The sequence below is a fragment of the Oryctolagus cuniculus genome, chromosome 21, assembly GCF_051225735.1.
Source record: "Oryctolagus cuniculus isolate XC-2025 breed Fujian yellow rabbit chromosome 21, ASM5122573v1, whole genome shotgun sequence".
NCBI classification, from domain to species: Eukaryota; Metazoa; Chordata; class Mammalia; order Lagomorpha; family Leporidae; genus Oryctolagus; species Oryctolagus cuniculus.
In genome coordinates, this window is record NC_142887.1 from 32,971,910 (window position 1) to 32,994,063 (window position 22,154).

Below are 22,154 nucleotides of genomic sequence, written 5' to 3' on the forward strand. Positions count from 1 at the left end.
TTTTACTGCAAAGAAGGTGCAGCTGGTCTCTGCAGAGAGTGGTCGATCTCACTGAAGCTGACCTTCCGCGGGCTGAGTGTGAGCCCCTCTGTCCACTGGGCTGTGGGGGCCCAGGCCGTACGGGAGATGGGTAGTTCCTCTTGCTCCATGGCCCCTGAAGCAAGTCAAGACTCCACCTCGGGCTCCGCTGTCCTTCCTTGGGCTTGGATTCATGGTGTCTGAGAGCCATTCTAATGGGGCTGAGGTGAAACCTCATTGTGGTTTTGATTGCATTTTGCTGATGGCTAGTGATTCTGAGCATTTTTTTCATGTGTCTGTTGGCCATTTGGATTTTCTCTTTTGAAAAATGCCTATTTAAGTGTTTTGCCCATTTCTTAACTAGGTGGGCTGTTTCGTTGTTGAGTTTCTTGATCGCTTTATATATTCTGGTTATTATTAATCCTTTATCAATTGCATAGTTTGCAAGTAATTTCTCCCATTCTGTTGGTTGCCTTGTGCTGATCTTGATGAGTTTCTGAGTCTCCAATCGGTCTTCTAGCACGTGCACTTCCCTGTCCAGGTATGTGGCTTTGTGTGTCTCCTGTGTGCTGGAGCAGGGTAGTGATGAAGTATTGCACAAGACTGGGCAAAGGTCACAGACTTCAACAGGGCCCCATATTCTTCCCTCTGTTTTGATGTTGAGTCGCTAATCAGCATTCTTTGAGTCTCACTGACTCATTCTTGTGATTCCATCTTCTTTCAGTTTCCTATTTACAGTTTATTTTGAGAGGTTTTATTATTCCTGTCAAGATAGAGCATGATTCACTGATGAGCACTTTGAAAGATGCTAGAGTTCCGGAAATCATCACTCTATTGTTGTCCGTGCATGGCTCTTTGTTTCTTGTTTTCCTGCATTCACTGATGGTGAAGTTCATTCCCCTTGATGGAGGAACATGAGAAAAGTAGAAATTTAGTACTTCTGTTCATCTCCTGTCTTTTACTCTGTGCCTTGTTAGCTAAGTATTTAATCATAAAAGTACAATCTTTCTACTTATGTATATTTTAAATTTAATTTGTTGGATATTTTTCTTGATTACGTAAATAATATTTTCCATGAAACATATTTTGCAAAACATACAAAAACATTTTATAGAAAGTTATACCAGCGGGTGGGCATTTTGCCTAGGAGTTAGGGTATCAGTTAACATACATGCACCCCAAATCAGAATACCTGGGTTTAGTACCCTGCTCTAGCTCCTGACTGTCGTTTCCTGTTAATGGAGACCCTGATAATGGCTTAAGTAATTGGGTTCCTGTCATCCGTGTGAGACACTCAGATTGAATTCCCAGATCTCAGCTTTGGCCTGGCCCAGTGTGGGCTTTTACAGGCAGTTGGGGAGTGTGATCTCTTTCTACCTCTCAATAAATATAATTTTTAAAAAGATTTATTTTATTATTTATATGAAAACCAGAGTTACACAGAGAGAGAAGAGGCAGAGAGAGAGAGAGGTCTTCTATCCACTGGTTCACTCCCCAATTAGCCGCAACAGCCATAGCTGGGCCAATCTGGAGCCAGAAGCCAGGAGCTTCTTCCAGGTCTCCCACGCAGGTGCAGGGGCCAAGGACTTAGGCCATCTTCTACTGCTTTCCCAGGCCACAGCAGAGAGCTGGATTGGAAGTGGAGCAGCAAGGACTCGAACCAGTGCTCATTTGGGATGCCGGCAGTGCAGGCGGTGGCTTTACCGGCCCCAATAAATATAATTTTTAAAAAAGATTTCTGTATTTACTTGAAAGAATTAGAGATTTATTTGAAAGAATTAGAGAAACAGAAAGTGAGATATTTCTATCTGCTGGTTCACTCTCCAGATGGCTGCAAAGGCCTTGGTGGCTGGGGAGGCCAAAGCCAGGAGCTTCATTCAGGTCTCCCATGTGAGTGGTAGGAGCCCAGCTACTTGGGCCGTCTTCCCCTGCTTTTCCCATGCCATTAGCAGGAAGCTGGATCATAAGTGGAGCAACCACAACAGGAACCCATGCACGTATTGGGTATAGGTATAGCAGGCAGCAGCTTTATCCATTGTGCCACATCACTGGGCCCAAATACAAATTTTTTAGAAAAAAGTAAACCACTGGTCACATTGCTTCTCAGAGCTATTAACATTTGATGCACATTTGATGTATGTGTCATTTCAACCCTCAGCCCATACACATACACTCTCCTGAGAGTGTATGTGTTGTTGGGGTGGGTGGGTATATGATCATTTCAACACCCGGACTTGTTCTTTATTAGATCTTTTAATTGAAAAAAAGTGACTTACTGATTTTATGCACTGATTGAGCTTTTATGGCACTGGTTTATTCTGAATATGGTTTTATATATTTTTAAGCTCTTTTTTTTTTTTTTTACCTCATTTTCTAGGTCCAAAAGCTGCTTTGCATGTGCCCAGTAGACTTCCATGGAATCTTCCAGCTGGATGAAAGACGGAGAGATGCAGTGATTGCACTGGGCATTTTTCTCATCGAGTCTGATCTTCAGGTAAATCTTTACTGTAATTAAAAGTTTCTGCAGTGTAAAAGGGGGTATATAATAAGCATTTAAATTCATGTCTGATTCTGTTTGCCTGAAGCAATACTAAAAAATGCATCTGACCAACCCTAATCAAAGTGGATGAAACAGGTGGGAATGAAACTTCTTAATGTGGATCTTCTTAAGAAATGGTTTTCCTGAACTGTGTGAACATACTATGTGTTGTTAAAGATTTATTTATTTATTTGAAAGGCAGAGTTACAGAGGCACAGAGAGAGAGAGAGAGAGAGGTCTTTCATCCTCTGGTTCACTCCCCAGATGGCCGCAATGGCTGGAGCTGTGCTGATCCGAAACCAGGAGATTCTTCTGGGTCTCCCACACAGGTGCAGGGGCCCAAGGACTTGGGCCATCTTCCGCTGCTTTCCTTGGCCATAGCAGAGAGCTGGATTGGAAGTTGAGCAGTTGGGACTCAAACTGGAGCCCATATGGAGTGCTGGCACTGCAGGTGGCAGCTTTACACACTACACTACAGCGCCGACCACTTCAGTAGGGTTTTAAAAACCAGCCTTGTGACTTGAACAAAAATGGTGTGAACATTTTTTAAATGTATTATCAAAGCTGATTGAAGCAAATGATTGAGCATTGACTGTAAGATCTTTTATTTATTTACTTATCTGGATACTTTTTATGGTGTAAAATAACATTGATTTACATAATTTTTTTTTTTTTTTTAATTTTTGACAGGCAGAGTGGACAGTGAGAGAGAGACAGAGAGAGAAAGGTCTTCCTTTGCCGTTGGTTCACCCTCCAATGGCCGCCGCTGCAGCCGGCGCACCGCGCTGATCCGATGGCAGGAGCCAGGATCCAGGTGCTTTTCCTGGTCTCCCATGGGGTGCAGGGCCCAAGCACCTGGGCCATCCTCCACTGCACTCCCTGGCCATAGCAGAGAGCTGGCCTGGAAGAGGGGCAACCGGGACAGAATCCGGCGCCCCAACCGGGTCTAGAACCCGGTGTGCCGGCGCCGCAAGGTGGAGGATTAGCCTATTGAGCCATGGCGCCGGCTTTGATTTACATAATTTATGTCTAGGACATAACTACTTTCTTTAGAACAAGACAGTTTACTAGAAATAGATAAATTTTTTGATCATAGGCTTCTTTTTTTCCTTAAAGATTTATTTATTTTTTATTTTTAAAGATATTTATTTATTTATTTATTTATTTGAAAGAGTTACAGAGAGGAGAGGTAGGGAGAGAGAGAGAGAGGTCCTCAATCCTCTGATTCACTCCCCAGTTGGCCATAATGCCTGGAGCTGTGCCGATCCGATGCCAGGAACCAGGAGCTTCTTCCAGTTCTCCCATGTAGGTGCAGGGGCCAAGGACTTGGGCCATCTTCTACTGCTTTCCCAGGCCATAGCAGAGATCCGGACTGGAAGTGGAGCAGCCGAGTCTCGAACTGGCAACCATATGGGATGCTGGCGCTTCAGGCCAGGGCATTGACCCACTGAGCCACAGTGCCAGCCCCTTAAAGATTTGTTTAGTTATTTGAAAATCAGGGTTACAGAGAGCGCGATCTTCCACTTGCTGGTTTACTCCCCAGATGGCTGCAGTGGCTACTGCTGCAATGGCCGAAGCCAGGAGCTTCATCTGGGTCTCCCACGTGGGTGACAGGGACCCTGACACATGGGCCATCTTCTGCTTTTCCAGGCCATTAGCAGGGAGCTGGACTGGAAGTGGAGAAGCTGGGACACAAAATGGTAGCTGTATGGGATGCTGGTGTCACAGGTGGCAGCTTTACCCTCTCTGCCACAATGCCAGCCCTTTCTCCAGACTTCTGGTGGAGCTCCCTGCTAATGTGCCTGGGAGGCAGTGGATGACGGCCCAAGTATGTGGATCCCTGCTACCCACAAAGGAGACTGACATGGAGTTCCAAGCTCCTGACTTCAGCATGGCCCAGTCCTGGCTATTGGAGGCATTTGGAGAGTGAACCAGTAGATGGAACTTTTCTTGCTCACTGGATCACTCTCCCTCCCTCTCTCCTGCTTTTCCTCCCTCTCTTCCTTCCTGTCTCCATATCACTCAACCTCTCAAATAAATAAACCCTTAAAAGAAGAAAAAGGAAAAGGATAGAAGACGAGGGACATGAACAACACAAGGCATCACCAAGTTGAGAAGCATGTGGCTGAGCTTCTCTCCTGTCCTGAGGATCTTATCCCATGGATCATGGGGCCAACGTTGTGGCAAAGCAAGTTAAGCCTCCACCTGGGATGCCAGCATCTCATATGGGTGCCAGTTCGTGTCCTGGCTGCTCCACTTCTTATCCAGCTCCCTGTTAATGCTCCTGGAAAAACAGCGGAAGGTGGTTCAACTACTTGGGCCCCTGGCATCCCACATGGGAGACCCAGATGAAGATTCCAGCTCCTGGCCATTTGGGGAGTGAACTAGTGGGTGGAAGATCTGTCTCTGTCTCTCCTCTCTGTAACTGTGCCTTCCAAATAAATCTTTAAAAAAGAAGTTCATGTGTCTTATGGCTATGAATGAGTTTGTGGCTCTCTGAACCTGTCACTGAAGGCAATTTTGAGTGTGCGTGCACGCCTATCTTCTAGAGAGGCCCTCAGGGGGCCCTGCGCAGCCAGGTAGATGGACATTCACCTCCAGGGGGCAGGTTTGAGCCTTCTCTTAGGCCCTTGTGGTACAGACTGAACTCATAGCCTGTGGGCTGTGCTGTGTGGAAGCTGGAGGGGAGTGGCGCCATTTGAACTGACATGTGCCCTATATTATCCCTGGAGAATCTTTGGGGTATTAGGACGTGGATGTGCTTTGCATTTGACTTAATGTATGCTAAAAAAAAATACCACCAATCACTTATTTTTTTCTCTCTTTTTTTTTTAACAGCACAAAGATTGTGTGGTACCTTACCTTCTTCGGCTTCTCAAAGGTCTTCCAAAAGTGTATTGGGTAGAAGAAAGCACAGCTCGGAAAGGCAGAGGTAATTTTATCTGTTTTCCCTGAATGCAAGGAAAAGCCGTGTGTGCTCAGTGTGTGTGGGGATCCGGTTCTTTATGCCGGCCCGTCTGATGGGATGCTTCTAGCTCAGTGTGTGTGGGGATCCGGTTCTTTATGCTAGCCCGTCTGATGGGATGCTGCTAGCTCTTCCCACTGCTGGCTGTGGGACAGCGGCCTGCCTGTGGCAGTCACTGTGGTTTGGAACGCGTGGGTGAGGGCAGCTGGGCAGGCTGGCTGCCATTGCCCTCTTCTGGGAGTGAGAGAGAACTCTGAGTCCTGAAGGAACCTTTTTCATGTCTCACTGGCCAGAACTGGCCATTTGCCCGTCCTACTCAATCAGTGGAAACCCAGGTAGAGGAGCCCAAGCACTTCGGCCAGCTTCTACTGCTTTCCCAGGCCATAAGCTGGGAGCTGGGTGGGAAGAGGAACAGCTGGGACACGAACCACCATCCATATGGGATGCCAGCGCCATAGGTGGAAGCTTAACCTATTTATGCCACAGCACTGGCCCAACTTTTCACTTTTTAATTATAAGGCAGTGTAGCCTTGCTTTTTTTTTTTTTTTTTTTTTTAAGATTTATATAATTATTTGACAGAGTTACATAGAGAGAGGGAGGGGCAGAGAGGGAGATCTTCCATCCAGTGGTTCACTCCCTAGATGGCCACAACAGCTGCGGCTGGGCCAGGCTGAAGCCAGGAGCCAGAAGTCTCCTCTGGGTCTCCTACATGGGTGGCTGGGACCTAAGTACTTGGACTATCTTCTGCTGCTTTCCCAGGTTCATTGGCAGGGAGCTGGATCTGAAGTGGAACAGCTGGAACTCAAACCAGAAGCCAACGTTGCAAGCAACAGCTCAGCCTGCTGTGCCTTAACACTGGCCCCAGTAGCTTAGCTTTTAAACTTTGGAACAGTTGTACTCAAAGTGTTGTCCCTGGGCCAGCAGCATCAGCATCACCTGGGAACCTGTCAGAAATGGAAATTCTCAGTTGCTATATCAGAGCCATACTCTTGTCTTTGAGTCAGTATTAAGAATTGTTGACATTTTAAAGAAAACATTTACTTATTTGAAAGGCAGAGTTACAGAGAAGGAGAGGCAGAGAGAGAGAGAGAGAGAGAGAGAGACACTTCCATCTTCTGGTTTACTCCCCAGATGGCTGCAACAGTCGGAGCTGCCCTGATCCAAAGCCAGGAGCCAGAAGCTTCTGGGTCTCCCATATGGGTGCAGGGGCCCAAGAACTTGGGCCATCTTCTGCTGCTTCTCAGACCATAGCAGAGAGCTGGATCAGAAGTGGAACAATGGGGACTCAAACCGACGCCCATATAGAATGCCAACACTGCAGGCAGTGGCTTTGCCACAGTGCCAGCCCCTTGATGACATTCTTAATCATGACTGTACCAAGTGGCAGTGGTTCTAGCATCTGAACGTGCGCCTGATCGAGGTGCTGCACAGCCTTTGGTCCTTTATTTACAGCACTCTGCTCCCTCGTAGGTTAGTGTGTGCTCCTAAGAATCTCCCTGCTAGGAGGCATAGCAACAGAGGGTCAAATAATCTTGTGGGGGCCCAGTGTTGTGGAGCAGTGAGTTAAGTCATCACTTGAGACACTGGCTTCCCATATCAAGGTCCTGCTTCCAGTCCCAGCTGCCCTTCTTCTGAACCAAATTCCTGCTAATGTGCTTGGAAAGGAAGCAGAAAATGGCCCAAGTACTTGGGCCCCTGCCACCCACGTGGAAGGTGAGGAGTTCCTGGCTCCTGGTTTTGGCTTGGCCCTGATCTGACTGTTGTAGCCATTTGGAGAGTGAGCCAGCAGATGAGCGATCTCTCTCTTGCCTTCTCTCCCTCTCCTTCTCTCTCTTCAACTTATTCTTTCTTTCCTTCTCCTTCTCCTCTGTTGCTCTGCCTTTCAAATAAATAAATCTTAAAAAGAAATTATGTGGGGAACAAAGCAAAGTTTTGGTAGCTCTTAGGATTTTTCCTCTACCAAAACAAGGTACTACATTTTGGACAACTTCCGTGCCTGGTCTCTTATACTGTCAAGACTGGTTTCTCACTTTTATTTAGGTAGGGAATAAAAGAGAATCTGTCATATTGAGAGGCTCTACAATCTCAAATTGTACATTGGCTCAGGAAACGTTTAAGTTTCTTGAACCAAAACACACACGTAAGGAAAAGGTTAAATGTATATTTCTCAGCAAGTGCATTGGGCGCATATGTGTTCCTTTCAACGAGGGTGGCCACTGTGAAGTGATCCATTGGCAGGCCCCGTGGGAGAGGGCGCCTGTGTGACTGTGGCTGGTGTCTGGTTTCTGCCGATCTGACTTCTGTCTTTACGTCTCCAGGTGCCCTCCCGGTTGCAGAGAGCTTCAGCTTTTGCCTGGTGACTTTGCTGTCTGATGTGGCTTATAGGGACCCTTGTCTTAGAGATGAGGTAAGTGTGGTTTTCCCATTTCTGTTAGGTAGAAGAGAGCTCCAGAATGATGAAAAGAGTTTTTTTAAAACAAGAAAGCCTAAGTGTGATTGGATTGTTTATGTTGTTTTTATTTTATATTTTTAGCAACTGATCTAAGAAGTGTTTAATTCTTTCTTGCAGTACTTTTCAGGATCTGATTAGTCTTCTCTCTTCCTACTTTCCTGAAAGCCCTGTGAGGAAGGCAGGGGATTGCAGTCATTCATAACAGATAATTTTTTTTCCTTTCTCATTTTTTGATTAAGATTTCGTACTACTTTTTAAAAATTTTTGATTAATATGTAATACTTGTTCATTTTTGTGAGACATTACTTTTTTATTTTTGAGTAACATGTAATATTTGTTCATTTTTGTGGGGTGCAGTACAATGTTTCTTTTTTATTTTTCTTTTTTAAAGATTTTATTTATTTATTTGAGAGGTAGAGTTACAGAGAGAGAGAGAGAGAGAGACAGAGAGAAAGGTCTTACTTCCGTTGGTTCACTCCCCAAATGGCCACAACAGCCGAACTGTGCCGATCAGAAGCCAGGAGCTTCTTCCTAGTCTCTCATGCGGGTGTAGGGGCCCAAGGGTTTGGGCCATCTTCTACTGCTTTCCCAGGCCATAGCAGAGAGCTGGATTGGAAGAGGGGCAGCCAGGACTAGAAGCGGCACCTGAATAAGATGCCGGCACTGCAGGCATAGGATTAACCTACTGTTCTGTGGAGCTGGCCCTGCAGTGCAATATTTCAGCACATACATACAGTGTACACAGTGTAAACTGATCAGATCAGGCAATTAGCTTTTCCATTTCCTTTTCTACATGAGAACTTTGAGAGAGCTGAAGCTTTTACCTTTGAGGGCCCAGACCCTTGTAGTTTAATTAATTAATGTATTATTTCAATTTTACTTGGAAGGAAGAGAGTCAGAAATCTTTTTTCTGCTGGTTCACTCCCCAAATGCCCACAAAAGGCCAGGAGCATGGAACTCCATCCAGGTATCCCATGTGGGTGGCAGGGACCTAAGTACCTGAGCCATCACCTGTGCCTTCCAGGTGTCTGTTAGCAGGAAGCTGGAATTGTAAGTGGAGCCAGGACTTGAGCCCAGGTACTCTGATATGGAATGTGGGCATCCCAGGCGATGCCTTAACCACTGTGCCATATGCCCACCCCATTTTAGTTTAGATAATTTTGTTAGAAATGTTACCTGTATTTCATACTTCCCTCCTTTTTTAAGATTTATTTATTTATTTGAAAGGCAGAGTTAGAGGGAGGGAGAGGCAGAGAGAGATCTTCTATCTATTAGTTCACTCCCCAAATGGCCATAATGGCAGAGGCTGGGCCAGGCCAAAGCCAGGAGCCAAGAACTTCATCCTGGTCTCCCATTTGGGTGGCAGGGGTCCAAGCACTTGGGTCATCATCCACTGCCTTCCCAGGTGCATTAGTAGGAAGCTAGATCAGAAGTGGAGCAGCCAGGACTTGAACCAGCGCTCATATGGATGTTGTAGGCAGTGCCCTTACCTGCTGTGCCATAACACTGGCCCCTCCGCCCTGTTTTTAAGCTTTATTTTATTTATTTGAAAGACAGAGTTACAGAGAGACAGAGACAGAGACAGAGAGAGAGAGAGAGAAAGAGGTAGATCTATATATAGAGAGAGATCTTCCATTTGCTGATTCACTCCCCAAATGGGCACAGCGGCTGGGGCTAGGCCAGGCTGAAGCCAGGAGCCAGGAGCTTCATCCAGGTATCCTATGTGAGTGCAGGAGCCCAAGCATTTGGGCCAGATTCATTAGCAGGGAGCCGGATTAGAAGCAGAGCAACTGGGACTTGAACTGGGGCCTATATGGGATGCTGGCATTACCTGTTAATCCAGGAAGGCTGGCTCCCCTTCCTTTCTTTTTTAAACAAAGATTATGACCATAATTTAAACTTCTAAAAATCAGATTTATCATTTAGAAAATCAGATTTTATTATTTTTAAATTTTTTTATTTATTTACATTTTACTTGAAAGCCAGAAAAAGATAGACAAACAAGTATTTTCTATGTCTTGGTTCACTCCTCAAATGCCTACAATAGCCAAGGCTGTGCCAGACTGAAGCTGGGAGCCATACCACCTAGGTCTCCCTTGTGGGTGCCAGGGACCCAGGGACTTGAGCCATTACCTACTACCTCTCAGGTGTTCATTAGCCGGAAGCTGGAATCTAGAGCAGCCAGGATTCAAACCCAGGCATTCCAGTATGGGATGTGAGTGTCCCAAGTGGTGTGTTAATTGCCTGCCTTGAAGTCAGAGTTGTTATGCTGCTATTCTCAGGTCCTGCCATGGAGTGCCTGGTTGTTTACCTATGTGTTTAATGTCCCAGCTGGTGATGTCTTTTGAGTTTCTTCTAATTTAGGTTCCTCATTTGCCTGTAGGTTGGCTAAAGAGATAATTAGATGTTAGAATCAACACTGCACTGATGAAATGACTTTAATATATGAAATGAGAAAAGTAATAGCTTAAGTATCCTGATCTGAAAATCTGAAATCCCCAATGCTCCAAAATCTGAAATGCATTGTTCCTCAACTTTGTACCACAAGTGGAAAATTCTACAGCTGACCTCATGATGGGTCACAGTCAAAATGCAGGTGTATTAGAATTTTATATAAAATTACCTTCTTTCTGTGTGTATAAGGTGTATGTGAAACAAACGGTAAATTTCATGTTAGACTTGAGTCCCATCTCCAGGATATCTCATGCATTTGCAGATATTCCAAAATTCAAAACACTTGTCCCAAGCATTTCAACCTGCATCGTGTTTTAGGTCTTCATTGGCTATTCAACATTATTTAACATTAGGAAAGTATAATAAATCTGACTTGATTTGGATAAAGCATGTTAGATCAACTTCATTTTCTTATTTGCTCAATTTTTCTAAGGCTGCTGGTTGAAAGAATTGAGGTGAATGTAGTCTAGTTGATCTTCATGAAGGCTTTGGAAGACAAGTACCTTTCCTGACATCCAGGACCAAATTGTGTGGGCTGAGTGCCAAAATGATTTGTGGGGTTTTGGGAACTGCTTGAATTGCCATACCAAAGGATGACAGGTGAGGTGTGGGCCTACCAGGAGCCTCTGGGGGCCTGCCTCCTGCAATTGGAACAAAGCAAGCCCATGCTGAAGTGAAGATCTAGAAGGCACACAACTGGGAATTGAAGACTGGTCTAGTGAGCTAAACCTCATACCATCATGAGCTTTCATAGGGATAAATGAAAAGTAAAAAATACCAACAACATAAGTAGCTGCATAGCTTCGGAGCAACGTGTGTGAAGAGGATTTAAGGGTTTTATTTACCTGTAAGCTGTTTGAGTGTTTACTGAAAAACTAATGGTCAAGCTATGTGTCAGTCTGGAATGTGTGAGAAGTGTGGCAGTTTCTTGGGTGAGTTCCAGCATCCCCGGGATCCTTCTTATATCCTGGGCTCCACATGTCCAGACAGATGTAGAACAGACTGGTTTCTACAGTAGAATCAGAAGCAGTAAATCCACATTGCAAAGAACTTATGATTATTAGAAAGAAGGTTTGAAAGAACTGGGAGGCCGGCACCACGGCTCAATAGGCTAATCCTCCACCTTGCGGCGCCGGCACACCGGGTTCTAGTCCCGGTCGGGGCACCGGATTCTGTCCCAGTTGCCCCTCTTCCAGGCCAGCTCTCTGCTGTGGCCCGGGAGTACAGGGGAGGATGGCCCAGGTGCTTGGGCCCTGCACCCCATGGGAGACCAGGAGAAGCACCTGGCTCCTGCCTTTGGATCAGCATGGTGTGCTGGCCGTGGCGGGCATTGGAGGGTGAACCAACGGCAAAGGAAGACCTTTTTCTCTGTCTCTCTCTCTCACTGTCCACTCTGCCTGTCAAAAAAAAAAAAAAAAAATTAACTAGGAGTGTGGTGGAATGAGGTGAAAAGTTCATGCCAAGATGGCCGCTGACAACAGAAACTGCCTGGCAACAGTCCGTGATTGGATGGCTTCGGAAACCACATGACAACAGAGCCTGACTGACGGCAGGCCGTGATTGCATGGTTTCAGAAACTGCTTGGCGACAAGAGCCTGACTGGCAACAGGCTGTGATTGGATGGCTTTGGAAACTGCTTAGCAACAGGCTGTGATTGGTTTGGGCATAGACCGCCCCTTGACTGGATTGGCTGGTCTTGGCTATATAAGCTGTTGTACCAACTGAAATAAAGGAGTCTGCGGGCTGCTCGCCTCAGGCCTGCTTTCACCCGACTCCCGACTCCCGGAGTCTGTCTGGTGACTCCACGCATATTGCCCCCACCACGCTCCTCCTCTCAGAAATGAATCCACTGCTACATTGTTGAGAAATCAACTGCAACATCGGGGTGTTTAACCATGAAAAGAGATTTGGGGACCTGCTGCAAGGGGCTGCTGTGTCTGACTCCCTGGAGGACAGTGCTGGCCAGTATTAGGAGGACCCTGTGCCAGCCCAGAGAGGGAGGCTTCCTGTCCCCAAGAGCCGATGGGGTGACCACTTGGCACAGTTGTTGTGGAGAAATGTATCAGATATGGGGTTGGTCAGGATAATGCCTAAAGTTCCTTCTGATTCTAAGTTAGTTCTGTGATATTTATAAATTTTTGTGATATTTAGGTGTTTTCTGTTTTTTTTTGTTTGTTTGTTTGTTTGTTTATTATAGATTTTGGAGGCACTTTTACAGGTTTTACATGTTCTTTTGGGAATGTGCCAGGCCTTGGAGATTCAAGAAAAAGGTATGATTCCAGATTTAAGCCTTAAGGCTTAATTTTTTTAAATTTAATGTTTATTTAAGAGGCAGGAAGAAAGAGAGAGAGAAATCCCATCTGCTAGTTCACTCCCCAAGTGCCTGTAATGGCTGGGGCCGGAGCCTGGAGCACATTCCAAGTCTGTCGTGGGGTGGCAGGAACCCATATACCTGAGCCGTCACCTGAGCATTAACAGAAAGCTGGAGTCAGGAGTCTGCACTGAGACTCACTCGGACTGATATGAGACATGGTCATCTTCAACCAGGCCAAATGCATGCTCTCTATAGCTTTTTAAGTGTTGGGGTTCTTCTGTTCTTCAGTGCCTATATGTGTTCCTGATTGTAGAAAACTTTTCAATAGTAGGTGGCTCCAGTTGTGTGTTAGTAGATTCAGAGCTCATACAAGGTCATGAGCACAGCTCTACTACCTAAAATCTGGGTGACCTTGGATCAGTAACTTCACTCTTTCTTCACTTACCACATGTGTGGTCAGAGTTGACCTCCAGAAGTCACTTTTCCTATGGTGTAAGGCTGCTAATGTGACCCTAAGAAGTCTAAGTACATTAATTAGGTAATGGACCTGATACGTGACCTAGCTGTTATTGATTTGTGTGTACCATGACTAGGTCAAGACTTTCCAAGGAGAGCAGCTAGCTGTGTGGGGTAGACACTTAGTCTGAAGTTGTTGTTAATGACAGGTTGAAAATACCACATCACCTTGGGAGTTAAAGCTCTTATTGTGGCTTATTCTGAGCCTTCCTATTTTTAGTGGTGAAATGTTAGTACATTACAAGTTGGTACAGTAGGGGTCTCTTACAGGTGACTTTCTCATATTGTAACATTCTCACTTGACCTTCTAGAATACCTTTGCAAGTATGCAATACCCTGCCTGATAGGAATCTCACGAGCGTTTGGACGCTACAGCAACACGGACGAGTCTCTCCTCTCAAAGCTCTTTCCCAAAGTCCCTCCTCACTCCCTCCGTGTCCCAGAAGAGCTCGAAGGTGTCCGGAGGCGTTCCTTCAATGACTTCCGCTCCATCCTCCCCAGCAATCTGCTGACTGTCTGTCAGGAGGGAACCCTGAAGAGAAAAACCAGCAGTGTGTCTAGCATCTCCCAGGTGAGGCTGCACTCCTGGGAGAAGACCTCAACCGTGCTCGTGCGAAGAGCAGCCCACTTCTGTGTAGTTTGAGGAAACTGAAGAAACACAGAAGGTTCTCTTCAGAATTCACTTTAATTCAAAGGCTCACTTTGAACTTTTTAAGATCCACAAGTGATGTTGTAGCTGTGAAGTATCTGCTTCATAGCATTTGGGTGCCAAAGTCTATTCTAAGTGGGAAATCTTGGTGCCCTTAAGAAGTACCTAATTGACTCATGGAGAAAAGGTGAAAGTGCAGAACACTGAGAAGAGTGCAGCTCAGTAGTAAAGTATAAAATGCATGACTGGACACAGAAAATTTTTCAGTACAGTAGGTGGTAGCCAGTGTGCAATCTGATCTCTGCTGTGTCTGTGTTTCAGGTCAGCCCCGAGCGTGGCATGCCCCCTCCCGGCTCGCCTGGAGGATCCGCCTTTCACTACTTTGAAGGTGGGTCTCCCCTCCCTGCCCGGAGTCTTGACCCAGCACTCGCATAGCAAGTGCACAGTGACTTCTTGTGATGCTGAAGATCTCTACGCTTTGTGGATCTAGAATGGCGAGCTTTTGGAAAGCACTTATCTTCTGTGTTCATTTAAATTTCTTAAAATGTAGTTTTCAGTTATTTTCTGTAGTGACAAAAGTGCAGAAAGTAGCCTCCAGACCTTCATATGCCTGCTATCAGAGTTTCCGTACATTAACTTGTGAAAGCAGTGGTTTTCAGGTAGAGGTGCTAATACTGTGTACTTCGTAAAGGGTCATTAAGTATGTAGATACGATTAAATAACACAGTAATCCTACAGTAGTAGGTTTTTATTGAGCTTTGCTGTTCATAAAGTGCTTTTGCATAGTTTCCTGGGTTTGATCCGTGTGGCCACCCTGTGATCCTATGCATGTTAAAATTACTTCGACTCTATCCTGGAGGGTAGGCCAGATTGAGTGGTAGTGCCTGGGAAGCCAGGACTCCGTGCTTCGTTCTGCAGTCCTTTCTGTTTCTGGATGATGTTCATTGCCGGAAGAGCACGGTTCAAGATGGTCTTCACAGTTCTGAGGAGAATTTTTAAAATAGGGGGAGTGTCTGAGCTTAGATAAATCTGGTAGCTTTGTATGCACTGCCTCTCACTCGGTTTATATGTTAGAATATAAGGATGAATTTAACCACTCAGAATCCCACCTCTCCGAGAGAACTACTCGTCCAAGTGTAGAACACAGTTAATGTCAACCACAGACTGAAAATGTCATTAGGCATATGACGGTTACGTGTGGACTGTACATACATACGCTTCAGACGTCTTTTCCTTTATTTTTTAAGGATGTAAACTTTAAATTTGTGTTTATTTGATAGGCAGACACATACACGCACATATACCCAGCACCCATCTGCTGGTTCATTCCCCAAATGGCCTCAATGGCCAAGTCTGGGCCAGGCTGAAGCCAGGAGCTTGGAAGTCAATCCAGATTTCCCATGTGGGTAACAAGAACCCGAGTACTTGAGCCATCTCCTATTGCCTCCCCAGGTGCATATCAGCAGGAAGCTGAAATCAGGAGTGAGGCTGGACTCGAACCTAAGCACACCAGTGTTTTTACTGTGAGGCCAAACACCCATCCTTGGACTTACTTTTCTTCTCATTATTCCCTAACCAGTACAGGGTAACTATTTATGTAGCATTTATATTGTATTAGGTATTATAAGTAACCTAGAAATGATTTAAGGTAGATGAAGGATGTGCATGGGTTATATGCAAATAATATGCCATTCTAAGTAAGGGACTTGAGCATCCATCAATTTTGGTATCTGAGGGAGGTCTCAGAACCAGTCACTGTCTATTGCTCCAGGCTCTTAGAACTCCTTTGCCACCTGCCTGCTGTTGGGGTATGTGAGCACAACCATGAGCAAGCTGACAGCTTCTCTTTCCCTGGCAAGCCACTCTTCATCCACCTTCAGGGTCAAGGGCCCCATCCATAGCAGCTGCCCTCCTTAAGTGCACCCAGTAAATGGCCAGATCGGCTCACACTCAGAGGCGGCTGTCTGTGTCAGCCCCGTGTGTCCCCTTCAGCAGATCCAGCCACCGTCCGGTCTGTGGTGGTGATGGAGGGCTGCGTGCCTGCCCTCTGAAGTGCATCACATTGGAGCTGTAAGCACTGCTCCTTCTGTATTTGCTCACATGCCTTAAAAAGATTTAAATGATTTTTGTATTTTAATTTTAATTTTTTAAAGATTTAGTTATGTATTTGAAAGGCAGAGTTACTGAGAGGGAGAAAGGGAGACAGAGAGATCTTCCATTTGCTCTTTCACTCCCCAGATGGCTACAATGGCTAGGGGTGGGCCAGGCTGAAGCCAGAGGCCAGGAATTTCATCCAGGCCTTCCATGTGGGTGTAGGAGCCCAAGCACTTGGGCCATCTCCCGCTGCTTTCCCAGGAGCATTAGCAGGGAGCCAGATCACAAGCGAAGCAGCTGGGCCGATATGGGATCCTGGCACTGCAGGTGATGGCTTAACCCACTGCGCCATAGTGTCAACCCCAAGAATTATTTTTTAAAGCAAAAAATATAATCGTTTACTTAAAAAAATATTTATTTATTTATTTGAAAGGCAGAGTTACAGAGAGGCAAAGCCAGAGGCAGAGAGAGAGAGAGAGAGAGAGAGAGAGGTATTCCATCTATTCCATCTACTGGTTCACTCCCCAGATGGATGCAATGGCCAGGGCTGGGTCATGCTGAAGCCAGGAGCTAGGAGCTTCTTCCATGTCTCCCATGTGGGTGCAGGGGCCCAAGGACTTGAGTCATCCTCTACTGCTTTCCCAGGCACATCAGTAGGGAGCTGGATCAGAAGTGGAGCAGCTGAGACTCGAACCAGTGTCCATATGGGATGCTGCCATGGTTGGAGCTGGGCCAATCTGAAGCCAGGAACCAGGAGCCAGGAGCAGCCAGTTCTCACACTGGCACCCATGTGGGATACTGGCACTGTAGGCAGCAGCTTTACCAGCTATGCCACTGTACCAGTCCCAGTGCTGTCATCCCATATGGGTGCTGGTTCTAGTCCTGGCTGCTTCTGTTCCAAGCCAGCTCTCTGCTATGGCCTGGGAAATCAGTAGAAGATGGCCCATGTGCTTCAGCCCCTGCACCCGTGTGGGAGACCTAGAAGAAGCTCCCGGCTCCTGGTTTTGGATCAGCCCAGCTCCGGCTGTCGCTGCCATTTGAGGAGTGAACCAATGGAAGGAAGACCTCTCGCTATGTCTCTCCCTCTCACTGTCTGTAACTTCACCTCTCAAATAAATAAATAAAATGTTTTTTAAAAAATTTATTTATTTGAGAGGTAGAGAGACAGAGAAAGAGAATTGCTGTCCACTGATTGAGTCCCTATTTGCCTACAACGACCAAGGCTGGAGCTGGGAGCCAAGAACACAGAGATACTTAGATTGCAGGAACCTAATTACTTGAACCCATCATTGCTGCTTCCCAGAGTCTGCGTCAGCAGGAAGCTGGAGTCAGGAACCAGAGCTGAACATCAAATCCAGGCGCTCAGGTTGGGAGGCAGGTCACCCACATGGGAGACCTGGAAGAAGCTGCTGGCTCCTGGCTTCAGCGTGGACCAGCTCTGGCCATTGCAGCCATTAGCTGTTAGGCCGAATGCCTGAGCTGCCACCTACACTGTTTAAGCTGGCTCTTCTCTCCACCCTGCATTTGTTCCCTCCCTCAGTGGCCGTTTCTCAGGCTGGCCTTTCAGGGTGCCAGCTCCTCATATTGCAGTCCGCCCCTTCTGTTGTAAGCTGCTGATGTGTGGCCATCATTGGTGAGGTTGGCAAGGAATCCACAGCAGCACAGAACACATCCCAGAACTGACACAATCAGGGCTGAATATATGTCGCTCCCCGTCTTCGTGGAGGAACGACACAGGACCCTGCGCTGTTCTTTTGTCTGCTCGGCCCTCCCCGGGTTTGCTGCTGGTTCTTCCCGGGTTGGCTACCGTCCCTTCCACCTCTGTGGAAGGGCGGTTCCCCCTAGCCACTTTCCCCACTTCCGCGGGGGAGCGGCACACCGCCGGCCGGCTCTCTCGGGGGCTGCACAGGTGTTCCTTCAGATAGATGTTCCTGGTGCATGTTGTCTCTCTCCTCCTTTATAGTCCTCTTCCACCAATCCCAACTCTGCTACCCACACGCCGAGTACGCTGCTCTCCTCCAATCAGGAGTAGGTCCTACAGTTTATTGGTTGAACTGGAGGCAGCTGTGTAGAAGCTGTTTCTCCCTTCTCAGTGCCATATTGTGGGAGAGCAGATGCATAGAATAAGTCTTAATTCCAGTAACTTAGTCTAGTCCGAGTTGCTCCCCACAATATAGAACACTTTTTTTATGCGCTAGTATTTGAAAGTCATGAGATTTTATTATTTTTTTATAGATAGATAGGGTCTGTCATTACTTAATAGGAAAATAGTAAAAATTTATTTTTCCACTCCTAGTTTTCGATTATAATGTTTAATGTGGATATTCAAATGATTATTTTTGGTCCCCCCCCCCCCTTTTTTTTTGAAAGACTTAGTGACAGACACAGAGAGAGCTATCTTCCATCCACTGGTTCACTCCCCAGATGGCCAGGCTGGACCAGGCCAAACTCCACCTGGGCCTCGGATGTGGATGGCAGGGCCCAAGTACGTGGGCCATGTTTTGCTGCTTTCACAGGTACATTAGCAGAGAGCCAGATCAGAAGTCTGAACTCGTGCTCAGATATGGAATGTTGGGATCATAAGTGGGGGAGCTTAGCCCTCTGTGCCACAATCCAGCCCCACTTTTGGGTTCTTACTTGTTAAATAAGCATTAGACTGATTGGCTTTCTTTTGTTCTGGTTTTTTGCTTCGATTTTTTTCTATTACAGTAAAATACACCTAATGTAGAACTTCCATGTTAACCATTTAAAAATGCTAGATGCATCAATAATATTGTGCAGCTATCACCACAGTCCATCTCCAGAATTCTTTCCATCTTGTAAAATTGAAACTCTGCAAGCATTAGACAGTAATTCCCTGCTTCTGCCTCCGCCTTGGCTCCAGGCAACCCCCATCCTGCCATCTCTTTTCATCTGACTACTATGAATGCCTGGTGTGTTGTTTATATAAGTAGGTCATGTTGTATTTGTCTTTTTGTGACTGACTTACTAGTTCTGATGTTGAATCTTCTGGTAGTATGTACTTTTTTATTTTTTTCCCTAATTTTGGGATAAAATATGTTTGAGGCCCTGAAGACCCTGAACTTTGACATCTCCCAGACTTAAATACAAGCAAACAAACAAAAATATGTAATTTTTGCCCTTTTCCCACATGGAATGTTGTCTGGGCAGAAAACACTGGGACATGATCATATCTGAGCCCCTTGACCTGAAACACTCAGGTCAGAGGTGTTGTTTCCCAAGGATTTGCAACCCAGCCTTTACTTCTTAATTTAAAAACAAGCAAGGGATTAGATTCTAAACAACAGCAAAATCTGCGCCTTTGTTGGTTATTCAGGGAATCAGCTTGCAAAAGTGTCCTAGTTGTGTGTGGCCATGGCTAACTTCACGGTTTTTTTTTCTCCCACCAGCCTCTTGCTTGCCTGACGGGACTGCCCTGGAGCCCGAGTACTACTTCTCCACCATCAGTTCCAGTTTCTCAGTCCCTCCCCTGTTCAACGGCATCACCTATAAGGAGTTCAGTATTCCACTAGAAATGCTGCGGGAGCTCTTAAACTTGGTAAGCAGAGCAGCCCTGGGTGAACCGACTGTGGGGATATCTGTCAGTGAAATGGCCAGTGGGGAAAGCCTGTATTTAAAAAAAAAAAAAAGGATTTATTTATTTATTATTAGTTATATATAATATATTAATATATTATTAATATTAACAAATATTTATTTATTTGAAAGGCAGTTACAGAGAGGTAGAGCCAGAGAGAGAGAGAGAGAGTGGTTTTCCATCTACTGGTTCACCTACCTCCCAAATGGCCCCAACGGCCAGAGCTAGGCCAATCTGAAGCCAGGAGCTTCTTCTGGGTCTCCCATGTAGATGCAGGGGCCCAAGCACTTGGGCCATCTTCCACTGCTTTCCCAGGAACACTAGCAGGGAGCTGGATCGCAAGTGGAGCAGCTGGGACTCGAACCTGTGCCCATATGGGATGCCGGCACTGCAGATGGGGCTTCACCTGCTACACAACAGTGTCAGTCCCAGCCTGTAATTTTTTTTAACGTTTGCTTGTTTATTTTTGTTTGCTTGAAAGAATGACAAAGATAAAGAGACAAAGAGAAATCTTCCATCTGCTGGGTTACTCCCCAAATGCCCACAGGGCTAGGGTAGGCCAAGCCGAAGTGGGAAGCCAAGAATTCTATCCAGGTCTCCCACATGGGTAGCATGGACTCAAGTACTCAGGTGTGCATGCACATTAGCAGGAAGCTGGATTGGAAGCAGAATGCCCAGGGTTCAAACAGGTCGCTCTGATATGGGATGTGGGTGTCTCAAATGGTAGCTTAACTTGCTGTTCCCCAGTGCTTGCTCCAAGCCTGTATTTTCTTTCTTTCCTTTTTTTTCCCCCCTTGGTTAATTTATTTTGTTTATTTGAAAGGCAGATTTAGAAAGAGAGGGAGAGAAAGAGGTATCTTTGTCTACTGGTTCACTCCCTAATTGGCCAAAACGGCTGGGGCTGGGCCAGGCTAAAGCCAGGAATCAGGCGCTTCATCTTGGTCTCCCATGTGGGTGCAGGGGCCCAAGGACTTGGGCCATCTTCTACTGCTTTCCTAGTTCCATTAGCAGTGAGCTAGATTGGAAGTGGAACAGTCAGGACTTGAACCAGCACCCATATAGGATGTTGGCCTTGTAGGTGGCAGCTTAACACATTAAAAAAAAAAAAAAAAAAAAAAAAAAAAGATTTGAAAGACAGAGTTAGACACAGAGACAGATAGAAAGAGGGAGAAAGAGAGCTTGTCCATCCACTGGTTCACTCCCCAGATGGCTGCAATGGCTGGAGCTGGACCAGATTGAAGCCAGGAGCTTCTTCCAGGTCTCCCATATGGATAGCAGGGGCCCAAGCATGTAGGCAATCTTCTGCTGTTTCCCAGGCGCATTAGCAGGAGCAGGATCAGAAGCAGAGCAGCCGGGACTTGAACCGGTGCCCATGTAGGATGCCAGCGTCCAAGGTGGTAGCTTAGTCTGCTGCACCGCCTGCCGGCCCCAGCTTCACACATTATGCCATGATGCTGGCACCCAAGCCTGAATTTTTCAAAAGAAAAACTCAACGTACAGGTTGAATGTCCTTTTCCCAAAGTACTTGCGGAAGTGTTTTAGATTTTGGATTTTTTCAGATTTTGGAATTTTGCATAAACATATCTTGAGGATGGAACCCAAGTCCAAACACAAAATTCTTTATATTTTATATATACTTTATACACATGGGCTGAGGGTAGTTTTATACAGGATTTGTAATCATTTTGTTGGACTCATTGTAGGAAGTCTGGTGTGGTATATTCCACTTGTATTGTCATATTAATACCCAAAAAGCCTTGAATTTTAGAGCATTTCAGATTTTGGATTTTCAGGTTATTTCAAAGTCCTATTTTGCAGTCTCAAATACTTAGGTTAAAGAAGGAGAATAACATTCATGGAGATACTTTTCACTTTGGATTTTTATAGTGAGCATGTGGGAAGGCCCTGTGCATCCCCGTGTAGAGATGAGGAAATCGATGGCAAACACTCAAGTGTATGCCGGCCCAGGGCAGGGCTGGGTGCAGTCCAGTGATTCCCCCTTAGGGGTTGCTCTTATCTGGATTAATGCAAAATCTGACTTTTTCATATTTGGCCGCCCCGGACAACCTTTGGGGTAATGTCAGAGAAGACTTGAGTGCTGTTATCTGGATCCTGAAATAAAATCTGTGGTCATTTCCAAGGGTTCTGAAGTTGTGATGGAGCTGAGATGGTGTAAGGCAGATCTGAGCAGATGGGGTGGTAGCACATCGAGGACAGACTAAAAATGGGGCTTTTAGGGATGGGCGACGTGCCAAATTAAGTTGCTGCTTGGGATGCCTGCATCCTGTATCAGAGTGCTGGTTCAAGTCCTGGCACCTCCACTTCCTCTTCTTCTTCTTTTTTTTTTTTTTTTGACAGGCAGAGTGGACAGTGAGAGAGAGAGAGAGAGAAAGGTCTTCCTTTTGCCGTTGGTTCACCCTCCAATGGCCGCCGCGGCCAGCGCGCTGTGGCTGGCACACCGTGCTGATCCGAAGGCAGGAGCCAGGTACTTCTCCTGGTCTCCCCTGGGCTTCAGGGCCCAAGCACCTGGGCCATCCTCCACTGCACTCCCTGG

The 22,154-nt window shown here is 46.1% G+C and overlaps 1 protein-coding gene across 3 annotated transcripts in view; it reads left to right on the forward strand.

Moving 5' to 3' along the window:
- Positions 1-22,154, forward strand: part of PI4KA (phosphatidylinositol 4-kinase alpha) — a 143,825-nt gene that overhangs the window by 26,517 nt on the left and 95,154 nt on the right. For all 3 annotated transcript variants that reach the window (XM_051826729.3, XM_051826727.3, XM_089323464.1), the window contains exons 2-8: positions 2,396-2,512; positions 5,396-5,489; positions 7,842-7,930; positions 12,627-12,699; positions 13,571-13,830; positions 14,230-14,296; positions 19,413-19,561. In XM_051826729.3, the coding sequence (XP_051682689.2) occupies positions 2,396-2,512; positions 5,396-5,489; positions 7,842-7,930; positions 12,627-12,699; positions 13,571-13,830; positions 14,230-14,296; positions 19,413-19,561 (849 nt within the window). The remainder of the gene's footprint in view (positions 1-2,395; positions 2,513-5,395; positions 5,490-7,841; positions 7,931-12,626; positions 12,700-13,570; positions 13,831-14,229; positions 14,297-19,412; positions 19,562-22,154) is intronic.